Raw genomic sequence first — 13,158 nt, 5'->3', positions numbered from 1 at the left:
GTGACCGGGATACTCTCATCCGCCACCGGCAATTACAGCGGCATATCCGGAACCTCCTTACAGCAAAGAAACGCTAGGACTGGCGTCAGACATGCACATGCCTCAACTCCACCCTTCCTGTCAACTCCTCCAAGTATTGGTCAGCCTTCCACCGCCTTACTGGTAGCCATCCCACCCTGCATTACCCCATCCTCCATGACGATCGACCCTTTCCTGACAACCTCAGTAAGGCTAACCATTTTGCTTCCCACCTTCTTCATTCCTGACGATCCCCATTTTGATTACTCCCTCTTCCCCACCGTCCTTGACCACACTGACACCTCTGTCTGCCCACTCGCCCCTAGCTTCCAGTACTTGGATCAGTTACCCCCCTCAGACATCAACACTCCCATCACCACGGAAGATATCACACCCATCCTCTGCTCCAAACGCAACACCGCCCCTGGTCATGATGGCGTCATCTACCGTCACCTCAAGGAATCCCCTCCATCCTTCCTGTCTGTCCTTGCTACCCTGTACAATGTCCTCCTCTCCACTGGATTTTACCCTGACCTGTGGAAGACTTCCCGTGTCCTGCTGTTCCCTAAGCCTAACGAACCTCCCTCTGCTACCTCTTCCTATCGTCCGATCTGCCTTACCTCCGTGTTCAGTAAGGTCCTTGAGATCATCCTCTCTCGCCGTTTCCACCGCCACCTTAACAAGCACCGCCTCCTTCCTCTTACCCAATGTGGCTTCTGGCCTTCCTTCTCTGCCGACGACCAGCTCCTTAACCTTACCAATCTTCTTTCCCTCCAACTTAACTCCTGTCGCTCTGCTATCTTTGTTTCCCTTGATCTCCAGAACGACTATGACCGTGTCTGGCATCCCTGGCTCCATTTCAAACTCCAGACCTATGCTCTCCCTATCAACTTCGTGCGTCTCGTTGCTTCCTTCCTCTCCCATCGTCCCTCCTATGCGACTATCCACAACTCCCATACTTTCTACCCTCTGCCGGCGTTCCCCAAGGTTCTGTCCTTTCCCCTCCTCTCTATCTCCTGTACACTGCTGATATGCCCAAACCTCCCCCTCCTGTTCATCTTCTCCAGTTCGCTATTGACACCGCCTTCCTCGCCCTTTATCCTACCCTTCAACGGTCCCAAAGTACCCTCCAAACCGACCTTGAGCAATTCACCACTTGGTGCAACCAGTGTTTCCTCCGTGTTAATCCCTCCAAGACCCAGGCGATCATCATAGGCCATACCACCCATTCCTTCCGCCTCCAGGATTTCTACCTCACCACTTATGGCCGTCCTATCCACCTCACTCCTACCTTCAAATAACTTGGCCTCACACTCGACCGCCACTTCACCTAGACTCCCCATCTCCTTACCATCCAAAACAAAGCTCACAACCGCCTCCACCTCCTGAAACTTGTGTCCGGCTGGATGTGGGGTCTGCATCCTTCCACCATCCTTCATACCTACAAATCCATGATCCGCCCCATCCTTTGTTATGCCAGCATCGCTTGGATTTCCGCCCCTCCCCGGTTCTATAAAGCCCTCCAAATCCTCGAACACCATGCACTCCGCCTTTCCTTCCATATCCGCCTTCTGTCCCCCATGTGCATCCTCTATGACCTCATCCCCTTCCCCCACCTTCTCCTTTTCCTTGAACACATCCGCACACTATATATTGTCCGCCGCCTTGATCCCCCTCATCCCCTGGTGTCTCCCTTCCTCTCCTCTCCCAACCAGTTGCCACGCCTTTACCATTGTGTCCCTCCCTCTCTCCATCTCCACACCCTCCATCTCCTTTCCCAACACAACTTCCACCAACTACCCCTCCCGGAAGATGAGCTTCGCCCTGACATCTACCCTTCCTACCAACTCTAACCCCCTCTTCCTGCCTCATCCTCAGGGCTAACTCTCCTACTTCTCCCTCCTTCTGAGCGGATTTCCCCTCCTACTCCCCCACCATCTCTTGTGCCTTCTTTCAGTGTCTCTGCGCTCCCTCCTGCCCTGTCTTCCCTTTTCCTCTCCCGCCCCATGTGTCTCCTGCCTCTTAGTGAACCCACAGTTGCCCCTCCTCTCTTTATCCCGCCGCTTCCCCAGCTGCCCCATGCTCTCCCCTCCTTTTCCATCCTCTCCCGCCTTTCCCTCGGCAGGTCCCACCTGGTAGTTTTATTCTTCGTCATGTGTGCTCCAAGTGAGATTTAAGTGTGTTGTTTCGGAGTGTTTTTCATACTGTGGCCAACTTTTAACCTGTGCATGCGCATCCCGTGTCTTCTCTGTGTTTTAAGAATCGCCAACTGTGTTTTTTAACTTTCTGGTGACTTTTTTAACTGTCCCCCATGAACGTCTACGTGTCAGTGTATTTTTACCTCCATTTTCTCCCCTTACTCTGTTTTATGTTCCCCTTTATCTCCTTATGTATGTATTATTTTATTCTTGTTTCAATTGTCGTGTCCGCTGAAGAGCGGCGGATTGTGCTGCTGACAGCCCTCCCCTGCCCATATGGGGCAGGGGAATGAAATCACAATAAAGAACAAAGAAAACAAAAGAAACCTGGAGAGGGAAAAGTCTGAAGGCTGTAGAGCTGCGTACTAAGCTGCTGCCAGCTCGCCCCATTTGGGGTTAATTGGAAAAAGAAAACGCCGAGCGAGCCCACTGGTGTCATCGTAGCCGCCGCGTCATCGTCCACCGCCGCCAGCGTACCGGAGCCATCCTCGCAGGGCCTCTACTCGTCCTGGGACTCAGGTGACAGCAACGTGGACTCCACGCCGCTCTTCACGAGACGCCCTGGGCTTGGTTTGGTTAAGTTGTATGGTTACTACAGACAGTTTATGTTTTGAAGAATATCAGATTTAGTTGTTGGTAGGCTTGGAGGATCAGTCCTACCTCACGAATATTTTTTGTACAATTTCAAGAAAGACTTTAGTTTAAATAAAAACGCTATAACTGACACCCTGAGGTTTTCCTATCCGCGGACGGTAAATATATTAGTATCTTTCGCTATGTGCGTCAGTGAACAGACACAAAACACTTGTTGTCCGGTCACTACACGCAGCAGTGCTGTGAACCGTGAGGGCAGGCAAACGTTTACAAGATGCACAGCGCCGGGAGGGACTAATCACAGTGCAATGTGTGAGGCGCGCTGTTCACCGGTCAGCATGCAGGCGACAGCTGCTGAGGCGATCCCAGACAACAGGGCGCTGCCCACAGAGGACGAACGGCGGACGAAGCTCCCAGTAGGGAACTGGAGGACGCAGTAGGCGGGCAGCTGGATGGCACCCTGCGCAGCCACTGCCAGTCGCGGGCTCACGCCCAAGCCACCAGACTAGATTGCACCTACGCATGTGCGTAGACCTGCCCAAAGTTGTTTGACGAGGTGGCTCGTTAATTACCATGTTCCACAGATCATAAGCTCACTAGTTATATGTGGTTTGTTTACATTGGGATGAATAATTATGTCCAATATTGACCTCTTTAGAAAATTATCTTTTTCATTTTTATCAAACAAGTGATATTTTTTAAATTATTTGTGGTGGTTAGTTAAAAATTTCCTCTCACTACATCATCCACTCCAACAGTCACACAAACACATACGCGACCAATCTTCACTGCCCCAGCCGACACTCAATCCCACTGAACCTGCAGAGACAAAAAACCCAACTTTTAGAAGCGGGATAAGGATACTGTCGGCCACGACGTTAAGGTGTTTACTACTCTTGTTGTCAAATACATTGCTGAAACATCCGTCACATTGAGAGCGCCATCTGGCCGCAAAAGCGTTTGAGTGCTGGCCCACAGACGTGCCCTCTGCAGACGACAAGACGCTCGAGAAGCTAATTCGTTCAGAGATTCTACTAATGAACGCGAACTATCGCTATATTTTTCAATTTACATTGAAAGTTTGATGCGAGGATGAAGACTGTTAAATGATCTGAAAAAAGATAAAGAGCTTCCATTCCATATGGGTAAACGATAAAAATATCATCCAGTCATCTCAGACAGCCTGAGTGCGTTATCTTCAAAATCTTACCTAAAGGTTTGGTGACAGCAGAAGAGATATTACTCACCTTAGCCGCAGCGTCAGTTTGTTCAATAAATTTATCATTAAATAAAAAATATGTCGAGGTCAATAAATGGTGCTACAACTCAGTAGTTTCATCATCCAAAAGCTGACCTGTTAGCAACGACTCCTCCCAAGGTAAATGAGTAAAAAGTGTAACAACATCAAAATCGTCTAAGAGGTCACTTGTCCAGTTCATATAAACTTCCGGCGTTAAATATCAGTAGAGCTGGATGTATGGTGTTCACATTTCCTCATATGAAGGATAAGAACAAAAGCACGATATTTGGCCAAATAATAAGGAGTGCCCAAACTGTTGACGTTCGGACGCAGGAGAGTTCCACGTTTATGGACCTGGGTGTCGCCCTGTACGAAGTTCCTAAATGGTCTCCTCAGGTAAGGAGTTTCTTTTTGTAAGTTAGATGATCTTCCGCATTACCCGGTCTGTAGGATGACTACGTAGTTTACAATACACATAATCCACAAATAAACACACCATTTTTACCAAATAATATTCACGAAAGAGAAGTGACACTTTCTTAATAAGTAGGAAGAACTTTGAGATGCTCATAACCAAACGCTCTTCCTTTCACTAGAAAAAATATTACTCCGTTGTGATACTGCACGGCGAAGATTATCAGAGATATCCTATCTTTCTGCCCGAAATTCGGTAAAGCGAGCGATGGCCTCACCCACAGCACTAATAAAATCAATAGCAGGCAGGTTCCTCGGTGTGGGGACGAAAGTCTAGCCTTTCTCCAAATGCGCGTGAGCCGAATTTAGATTTGTGGTGATAGTAAACAAATGCCTGTGTGAGCCAGTACGACAGCGAGTGGAATCACATAATCACCTAAACGTGCACTACACCCAGGCAAAACCTTATACAGCGTGTTATTCGGGCATATAATACCAAGGATTGGGGGCCGCATATTGGGGTGGCGGGAGGCTAGGAGGTCTTATCGTCGTAATGTGCGCGACTCTAAGTCGTAAGTATACCATTATACCCCGTTGCTGTCAGTAATCAAAGAACGAGGGCATGCGTGGACGACATGGAGGATGTGGAAGTCTGACACGCGTCACAAGGGGGATAATACGGCGGATGGTCCACCAGACGCTGAAAGATCCAACTGAAAGTCCGTGGAGGGAGCTTTCTTGCCGTCTATGCGACATTCCGTAAGTGGTATTAACACTAGCAAGCGGTTGCATGGCGCAGGATTCTCCGAACGGCGGCCGTTAAGACACCTGCCACTCAAGCCCCGACAGCGTCAAGCTCGCCCCTTCAGGTGTCGGCAACGACGGACACGGGCCGTGCAGAATGGCAGCAGTGGGTGGTCTTTATTAACGAGCACCGCTCCCGCTCTGAAGGCGACGACCAAACGTTCCGCGTCTGGAGGTGCAGCGGAGAGCGGCTCATAGAGCGGTTAGTTGTCTACCAGCAAACGCCCCACCAGCCTGGTGTTATGGTGTCCCTTCACTGGTCCTAACGGCTTCCATGTCGGATCCACGGCACGTGCGAAAGGTCTTGACGCTGGTGGCTGTGGTGTTTGTAAACGTTCTATCCCATGCCCTATTTCAACAGGATAACAATCGTCCTCGTGCAGCTTCCACATTCCCATCATGCCTTGCTACTGTGGATACTCTGCCACGGCCATTTGCATCGTCTTGTCTCTCCCGGATCGAGAATGTGTGGAGTGGCTTGGAGTGTGTCATCAGGTCTCGTCCTCCACCCAACAATCTACGGGAACTGAGAGCTCAGGTCGAAGCAGAATGGGATGGAGTATCACAGGACTGTGTTGGTGACCTATACTACTCCATGTCACGACGTCCGAACTCTGTTCATTATCAGAGGGTTCCAATGCCATACTAACACGTACGTTTTGTGACAGTGAGTGCAGTACATATTGCTCCTTCCAAGTTGAAAGTGTAATCATTTCGTACGTGTGGTTCTACTTATGTGCCTGCAAAAATATCGAGTGTGTCTCGTCCATCTGGATGCAACTCTTCTTATGATGATCTGTATATATGACTGGGTGGAACACATGACGGTCTTTAGTTCGCTATTGTATGTTGCAATATGTGATAAATTGAATGGTCATCTCACCTTATCGCAAGTGTCTGTATACAGTAAGTACAGCTAGTACAGCTGCTTTCTCCAGATTAAACAAGTATCGTTTGTGTAGAGGAGTTCCTCATCTCACATTAGTCACAACGGCACACGCGAATGCAAATGCTTTCAGTTTCGCAGAGTGATATGCATTTGTTTCTTAAGCTTCAGGGATGCTGTATTTGAGTATCATTTCCTGGAAGTCTTTTTCTACAATGAACATTAACACAACATCATTACGCAGAATACCACTGTGCCGCTCTTTCGTATTTGTCTTAAGTTGTCTGACCGTTGCAATTAACAGTTTAGTGACTACAATAATGGAGAAACTATTCGGTTTGACACATACGATACCACCGAACGCGGAATTAATCCACCAATGACACAGATTTTTACCACCAGTGTGTTGGAGGTCAGCGTAAGTGCAACTATTTCTGAAGTTCGACGTTCACACCATTCATTAACCTTCTGTCTCAATCAACATTTTCTGCTTCCAAGTTGCCTTTCAGCTCTTGGATATCTAGTCCAATTAGGTCATTGCATCCCAAACATTAGAGTAACTGTGAAATTCGGAAGATGTAGAATGCTCCGTAAGACCTGTGACATTTTTGATAGAATGGCTTGTTGGGAAATAGGCATTTCCGTAGAAAGGGTGGTCCATATATGCGGAATCATCCTTATAAAGAAGGGTGATTAGGGGTTAAGTCTCGTCAACACCGATGTCATTAGAAAAGGAGCGGAAGCTCGGATTGTGTCAAGGATGGGGAAGGAAATCAGCAGTGCCCTTTCTAAAGAACCATCCCGGCATTTGCCTTCAGCTATTTGGGGAAATCGCGGAAAACGTAAATCCGTTTGGCGGAACGCGGGTTTGAATCGTCGTCGCCCCGCATACGAGTCCAGTGTGCTGAGCACTACGCCGCTTCTCTCGGTGGTAAAAACATAAATGAATAAAAAATTAATAAAAAATAAAATCTTTAAAAAAAACAAGTCGCGCAACAGATATGAGCCAGAGGAAAGTCCTGCGAGGAGGTTACGTTACCAACATGGCTAACTCTTGGAAGGCACCAGCTTGAAGCCATATCGTAAGTATGGATTGGAAGGTGGATCGGATGACATACCAACCAGATAAAGAATTAAAGGAGAAAACAATGGTGCCCTTCATTTGAGCACAATTTAATTTCTTCTGGAATTATGACTCAAGCTTGTCCTTCACAGTTGACGCCATCAGTACACTAAGGTGACAAAAGTCATGGGATAGCGGTAGTAAATAATGCACAAAGCATGAAAGGGTAGTTCATTTGCGGAGCTCTCATTATTGCTAATGTGATTCTTGAGAAAAAGTGTCCTACGTGATTATGGCTGCAGGACGTGAATTAACAGATATTAAACGCGGAATGGTACCTGGGACATACCATTTCGGAAATGCGTCAAGGAATTCAGAATTCCACGATACACATTGTCAAGAGTATGACGAGAATACCAAATTTCAGTTATTACCTAGCAATGTGGACAATGCAGTCGCCGACGGTCTTAACAGCCAAGAGCAGCGGCATTTGCATAGAGTTGCCAATACTAACACACAGACGACACTGCGTGAAATAACCGCAGAAATCGATGTGGGACATATGATAGACGTATCCGTTAGAACAGTGCGACGAAATATAGCGTTAATGGGCTATGACAGCAGGCAACCGACCTGAGTATCTTTGCTAACAGCACGACGTCACTTGCTGTGCCTCTCCTGACCTCGTGATCATGTCGTTTGAATCCTAGACGAATGGCAATAAGTGGCCTCGTCAATCGAAGAACAATTTCAGTTGTCAAAAGCTGATGTTCAGCACCCGTGGCGCAGGGGTACCATTTTCGATTAATGATCAAAACGAGCTTTGTTCCGGGTTTGAAACTCGCCAGAGCTTAAATTTTGTTTAGTAATGAGCATTGGCGGCCAAAGGCTTCCGGCATAAAAAGTCACCCTCATTCTGCCTACGGCTTTTGAAAGAGGGCGGGGGAGCATACAGAGGTTCAGGGCACTCTGTTGTCTTTGGGGTTGGGAATGTGTCCCTAAAGGTGGAAGAATCGGCAATAATGAGTGGCATGAGGCTACGAAGGCAATGGAAACCACTGCATTAAAGACATATAACGTGTATCCACAGAACATGTAGCCTGTAACTGAAAATGTGTCATGATGATCTCTTCATTGGTATAAGATTCCGGAATATCTGCGGGAGGGGACTGCCGAATGGGAGGCGAATGTAACAAAAAGATTGAATAACCAATGAAAGCATAACGTTCTACTTATCGAGGCATGGAATTTCAAGAGCTCGAACGATGTAGGGATCTAGAAAATCTCAAAATGGAAATGGAGAGGGACAATCTAGATATAGCACGGGTCAGTGAAGTGAAATGCACAGAAGGTAAGGTTTCTAGTCAGATGAAGACATGGTAATATCAACATCAGCAGAAAATTATATGAATGGAGTAGGATTCGTTATGAATAGGAAGGTAGAAGAGAGTGTGTGTTAGTATGAATGTTTCAGTGGAAGGGTTGGTCTTATCAGAATCGACAGGAAGCCATCACCGACAACGACAGCTCAGGTATACATGCCAACGTTGCAAGCTGAAGATGAAGAGACAGAGAAAGTACACGGAGGTATTGAAAGGATAGTACAGTACGTAAAGGGTGATCAAAATCTAATAGTTATGGGGGACTGGAATGCAGTTGTAGTGGAAGGAGCAGAAGAAATGGTTACAGGGGAATATGGACTTGGGACAGGGAACGAGAGATGAGAGAGACTAATAGAGTTCTGCAATAAATTTATGCTAGTAGTAGCGAATACTCTGTTCAATAACTAGAGGACGGAGGAGATACTTCGCCGCGCGGGATTAACCGAGCTGTCTAGGGCGCTGCAGTCATGGACTGTGTGGCTGGTCCCGATGGAGGTTCGAGTCCTCCCTCGGGCATGGGTGTGTGTTTGTCCTTAGGATAATTTAGGTTCACTAGTGTGTAAGCGTAGGGACTGATGATCTTAGCAGTTAAGTCCCATAAGATTTCACACACATTCGAACATTTTTGAGGAGATACTTCAAAAAGGCCAGGTGGTACGGAAAGATTTCAGCCTGATGACATCATGGCCAGACAGAGATTCCGTAGAGAAATACTGGATTGTAAGGAGTACCTGGGAGCAGACATAGACTTAGTGGCCAATATTGTAGTGATGAAATGTAGTTTGAAGTTTAAGAGGTTAGTCATGAAGGATCAGTACGCAAAGCAATGGGATACAGAAGCACTAAGGAATGACGAGATACGATTAAAGTTCTCGAAGGCTATAGATGTTACGGCGTAAAGTCAAGCGCCGGCACGCCAGCTGGAAACGATAGAGCAGAGATGTCTATGACACTGTAAATAAAATTATGAGAGGCATGCAGCCAGAGGGCAGCTCACGAAGGTTTCGTGGGAAAGCCTAAGAATTTTTCGGAAAGTGATCAGTCAGTAGTCTCTCTGGGAAGTCTTCGTTCAAAGGTGGACAGTGGATGACAACAGAGTATGAATATGCAATGGCTAGGCCAGTGAATCTGGGGTGGAACTAAGTAGGCCAGGCCCTTTTCGCAAGGATAATTGTTGTCGATGTAGCTTTCCGAGGCATACGCCTAACGATTGTAAATTTTGCAGAAGATATTCTAAGAACAGCCGAAGGCATCGACAAAGCAGTGGGCCACCAAATTGCTGTAATAAGCTTATGGGGTTGAACCCAGCCATCCCTTCCTTTGCGCTACGATCAATCACAAATACGTCCATTGTTTATTACATTCGGGGAGTAGGTGTTCCATGATGGATTATCATTGGTAATAAAGACAAAGGTCCATTTGAAACTTCCATCTTCCGCAATCTGTTAATAAGAAATTAACATAGTGGATGACATCAGAAACAGACCCCAGTCAGACCGTCTCAAGTCTCAGAAGGCTCAGGATAAGTTAATTTTTTGGCTCAATTTCCCGACTTTACTGGCTAGCCGTCACAAAAAAGAGAGAATATAACATTCACTTAACGGATCAGGTGTCAGTACGGCAGTCGCCTTCTAGTCTATCCCCGCTGGATATGAAGCAGATTATTAACGAGGTATTAGAGAATGAAGTCATTAAACGACCTACTTTGCCTTATTACCTTATATACTTTTATTTCCTATAGGAGAAAGCCAGGGATACTGACCGGCAGTAGATTATCGGTTTTTGAATCAGAAGGTTATACTGGAATCAGTTGTATAGCCGGATTTACACAACTGCATTCCTTGCTTTATTTCATAGTACCACATTTGAGTCAGGCTTCTTATCAAATATCTCTAACCGAAATATTAAATCCTCGAATAGCTTACTGTACTAATAGTAGTCTGTTAGAATTTACTGGACCCATTTGACTTAACAACTGCCTCTGCTGTGCTATCCTGTTTATTGGATTCCATCTTGGGAGATTTTTAATTTATTTGGATGACGTGGTATTTTAAAGTCGAACGTTTTCAGAGCATCCCAATCCCTTAAGGCCGATTTTAGAGCTCCTAAGCGAGGCCCGTCTCACAGTAAAGCCAACTAGGACTGATGTAGCAAATTTCTTGCCTGGGACATTTGGTTTCAAAACGGGAAATTAAAATCAAAGAAGGGTGAAATACATGACGAAATACATGACCGTGCAACCAACAAAAATAATGAGTAGCTCGATTTATTGGGATGATTAATTTCTTTCACAAATTCTACACCAGGTGCCCACAGCTATCGGCACCGTCAAAGAAATCAGTAGGAAAGGAAAGAACTTTTGTTGGTCTGAAAGACGGCAGGCGGCGTTTGAAAACATGAATCTGGCTTTAAGTAATGTGACAGTCGTACTGATAACAGATTTTGGGAAGGAATTTGTTCTACAAACAGAAGCAGTCGGTGCCTGGGTCGCTGCAGTTCTGTTTCAGGATCCAGAGGGACAACGTCGATCTGTAGCTTATGCAGCTAGGTCCTTGTCCGTTCAAGAAATGTAATACTCCGTTTACGAATTGGAGGTACTCGGCGTGTTATTTTGGTTATAGAAATTTCGTTTGTGTCTCGAGCATATATGTTTCATCTTGGAGACCTGTCCTCTGTTGGGTGCCGGCAATGCCCCAGGAAACAGGAAGGGTAACCCGTTGGGCAGTCCATATGTTTGTTTTTAAGTTTTCAGTGGGAAACCCGATAAGACATCCAGTTTGTCAGCGCGCATGGCTGCATTTAAGTTCTTATTAAGGCATATATAGGTTGTTACAATCAAGTGGCAGAGGCCTGAAGTCGTATGATAGAAATTGTACAAACAGTTACGGACGTACAGGTAACAAAAGAACATGTTTCGTCGAATGCTGCGATCCTAACAGAGATCCACTACTTGTTCAAAAATTTACAGGAAAAACAGTGTTAAAATGAGATCTTATGGGCATTTAGAAGCAATTGACGGCAGGCGGCCCGTTAAGTGGATAATAACTAATTAGAAGATTCTTGTGCAACTGCACCTGCTATGATGGGAAGCTGAAGATTTTTTAACCCAAGCTGCTTGTAACAGCAGACTTTTAAGCATGGGGGACACTTATGGAACCAATAAAAAAATTAAGTAGCGTCTGCCGTGGGCCACATTGAAACCTAATGTGGTACAATTAGCTGTTCAATGCTCGGAAAGTGAGGAAGCAAAGACGAATCCTAACATCTTTAGAAGTTTCTAGAGTTCTAAGCGGGAACAGAAATCCATGGAAAAGTTGTTCGTCGACTACTACGGGCCATTTTACTCAGACCAGGAACGGTAATCTTGGTCGTGGTAGACGCCTTTACCCATGTTCTCCGTATTCCTCCTAACAGGGGAATAACCACTGGTAAAACTATTTCCTGTTGTAGTCCACCAATGACGCCGGTGTGTGATAACGCCCCTACATTTACTTCTAGGGAGTTCCACAAATTTCTGATTGGCAATGTGATATGCATGTCACTACAATTCCCTACTACCCACAACCCTCGTTTCCAGAGTGAGTCAATCATAAATTAAAATCTCTATTGATCATGTTCCACAGAAAGCTGGGAACTACTTAGGATATGTCTTTGCCATGAACTGGGCGGTCCATAAGACCGACAAGATTATTCCATCATGTTTATGTAAGTGGAATATGAATTATACGTTTCCGGAGACCACTGATGCTAAAATAGTAAAACAACTGGTCGAGGGCACTCAGAGACCTTCGGCTACCACTCTGGAGAGAGGCTCCACATTATAATCAGACGAGATAATCTGCCTCGGTGGTCTTCGGAGATTTACTTTGGATTAAAGTTCTTATGACCGAAGTAAGGCTGGCGAAAAGGGTCAAGGGATACAAATTCCGAATATTGTTGGTTACTATTAAATTTTCAAGGTCGTTACAACTATCACCTTTTGGGTGTAAAGCACGGCCGAGGGAAAGATACAAAGGGTTCATTTAAGACTAACTAAAGATGGAAGAACTCTGACGTAGAAGGCGTCTATACTGATGACCTCCCCCAGGCATCATATTAGGATGGGGAGGCTGAGCCACGCATTGGCTCCTATCGATACCTGATGAGACAAAAACCGTGTTGCTCAACAAGGCACGTTGGTATTCGACGCGGCTCCGCAAGAGACGCTTGAAGAGGAATACTGTAAATTCAATCCTTCACTACAGGGGAGAGAGGAGTGATGCTAGCCGGGATCTCCGCTACAGATTTTGTTTGTTACGCTGCCAGTTGTGAAAGACAACACAGGCGCCTCGCACTGCAGCGGAGGATTCGTACCAGATGCTTATCGGTGTGTGGTGCACCGTAAGGAGTACTATCATCGAGCAGTTTCGTGCCACAGCGCGTTGCGACGCTTGCATTGAATAATTCTGCCAGGCAGGGCTTGAAACTGGGAGGCAGGTTGCGGAGATATACTCGCTGGTGATTTACAGCACTCTCAGCCGTGCAGCAGGATTGTGTTGAATCTTGTGGCCCTTCATTTG

The 13,158-nt window shown here is 46.2% G+C and overlaps 1 protein-coding gene across 1 annotated transcript in view; it reads left to right on the top strand.

Moving 5' to 3' along the window:
• The first annotated feature begins 3,148 nt into the window (after positions 1 to 3,148).
• LOC126176542 (solute carrier family 22 member 7-like) overlaps positions 3,149 to 13,158 on the top strand; it is a 193,807-nt gene continuing 183,797 nt past the window's right edge. The window contains exon 1 of the mRNA XM_049923699.1: positions 3,149 to 3,226. Within this exon, the coding sequence (XP_049779656.1) occupies positions 3,149 to 3,226 (78 nt within the window). The remainder of the gene's footprint in view (positions 3,227 to 13,158) is intronic.

Source organism: Schistocerca cancellata, chromosome 3, assembly GCF_023864275.1.
Source record: "Schistocerca cancellata isolate TAMUIC-IGC-003103 chromosome 3, iqSchCanc2.1, whole genome shotgun sequence".
Taxonomy (NCBI): Eukaryota; Metazoa; Arthropoda; class Insecta; order Orthoptera; family Acrididae; genus Schistocerca; species Schistocerca cancellata.
This window is presented reverse-complemented; position numbering and strand designations above follow the sequence as displayed.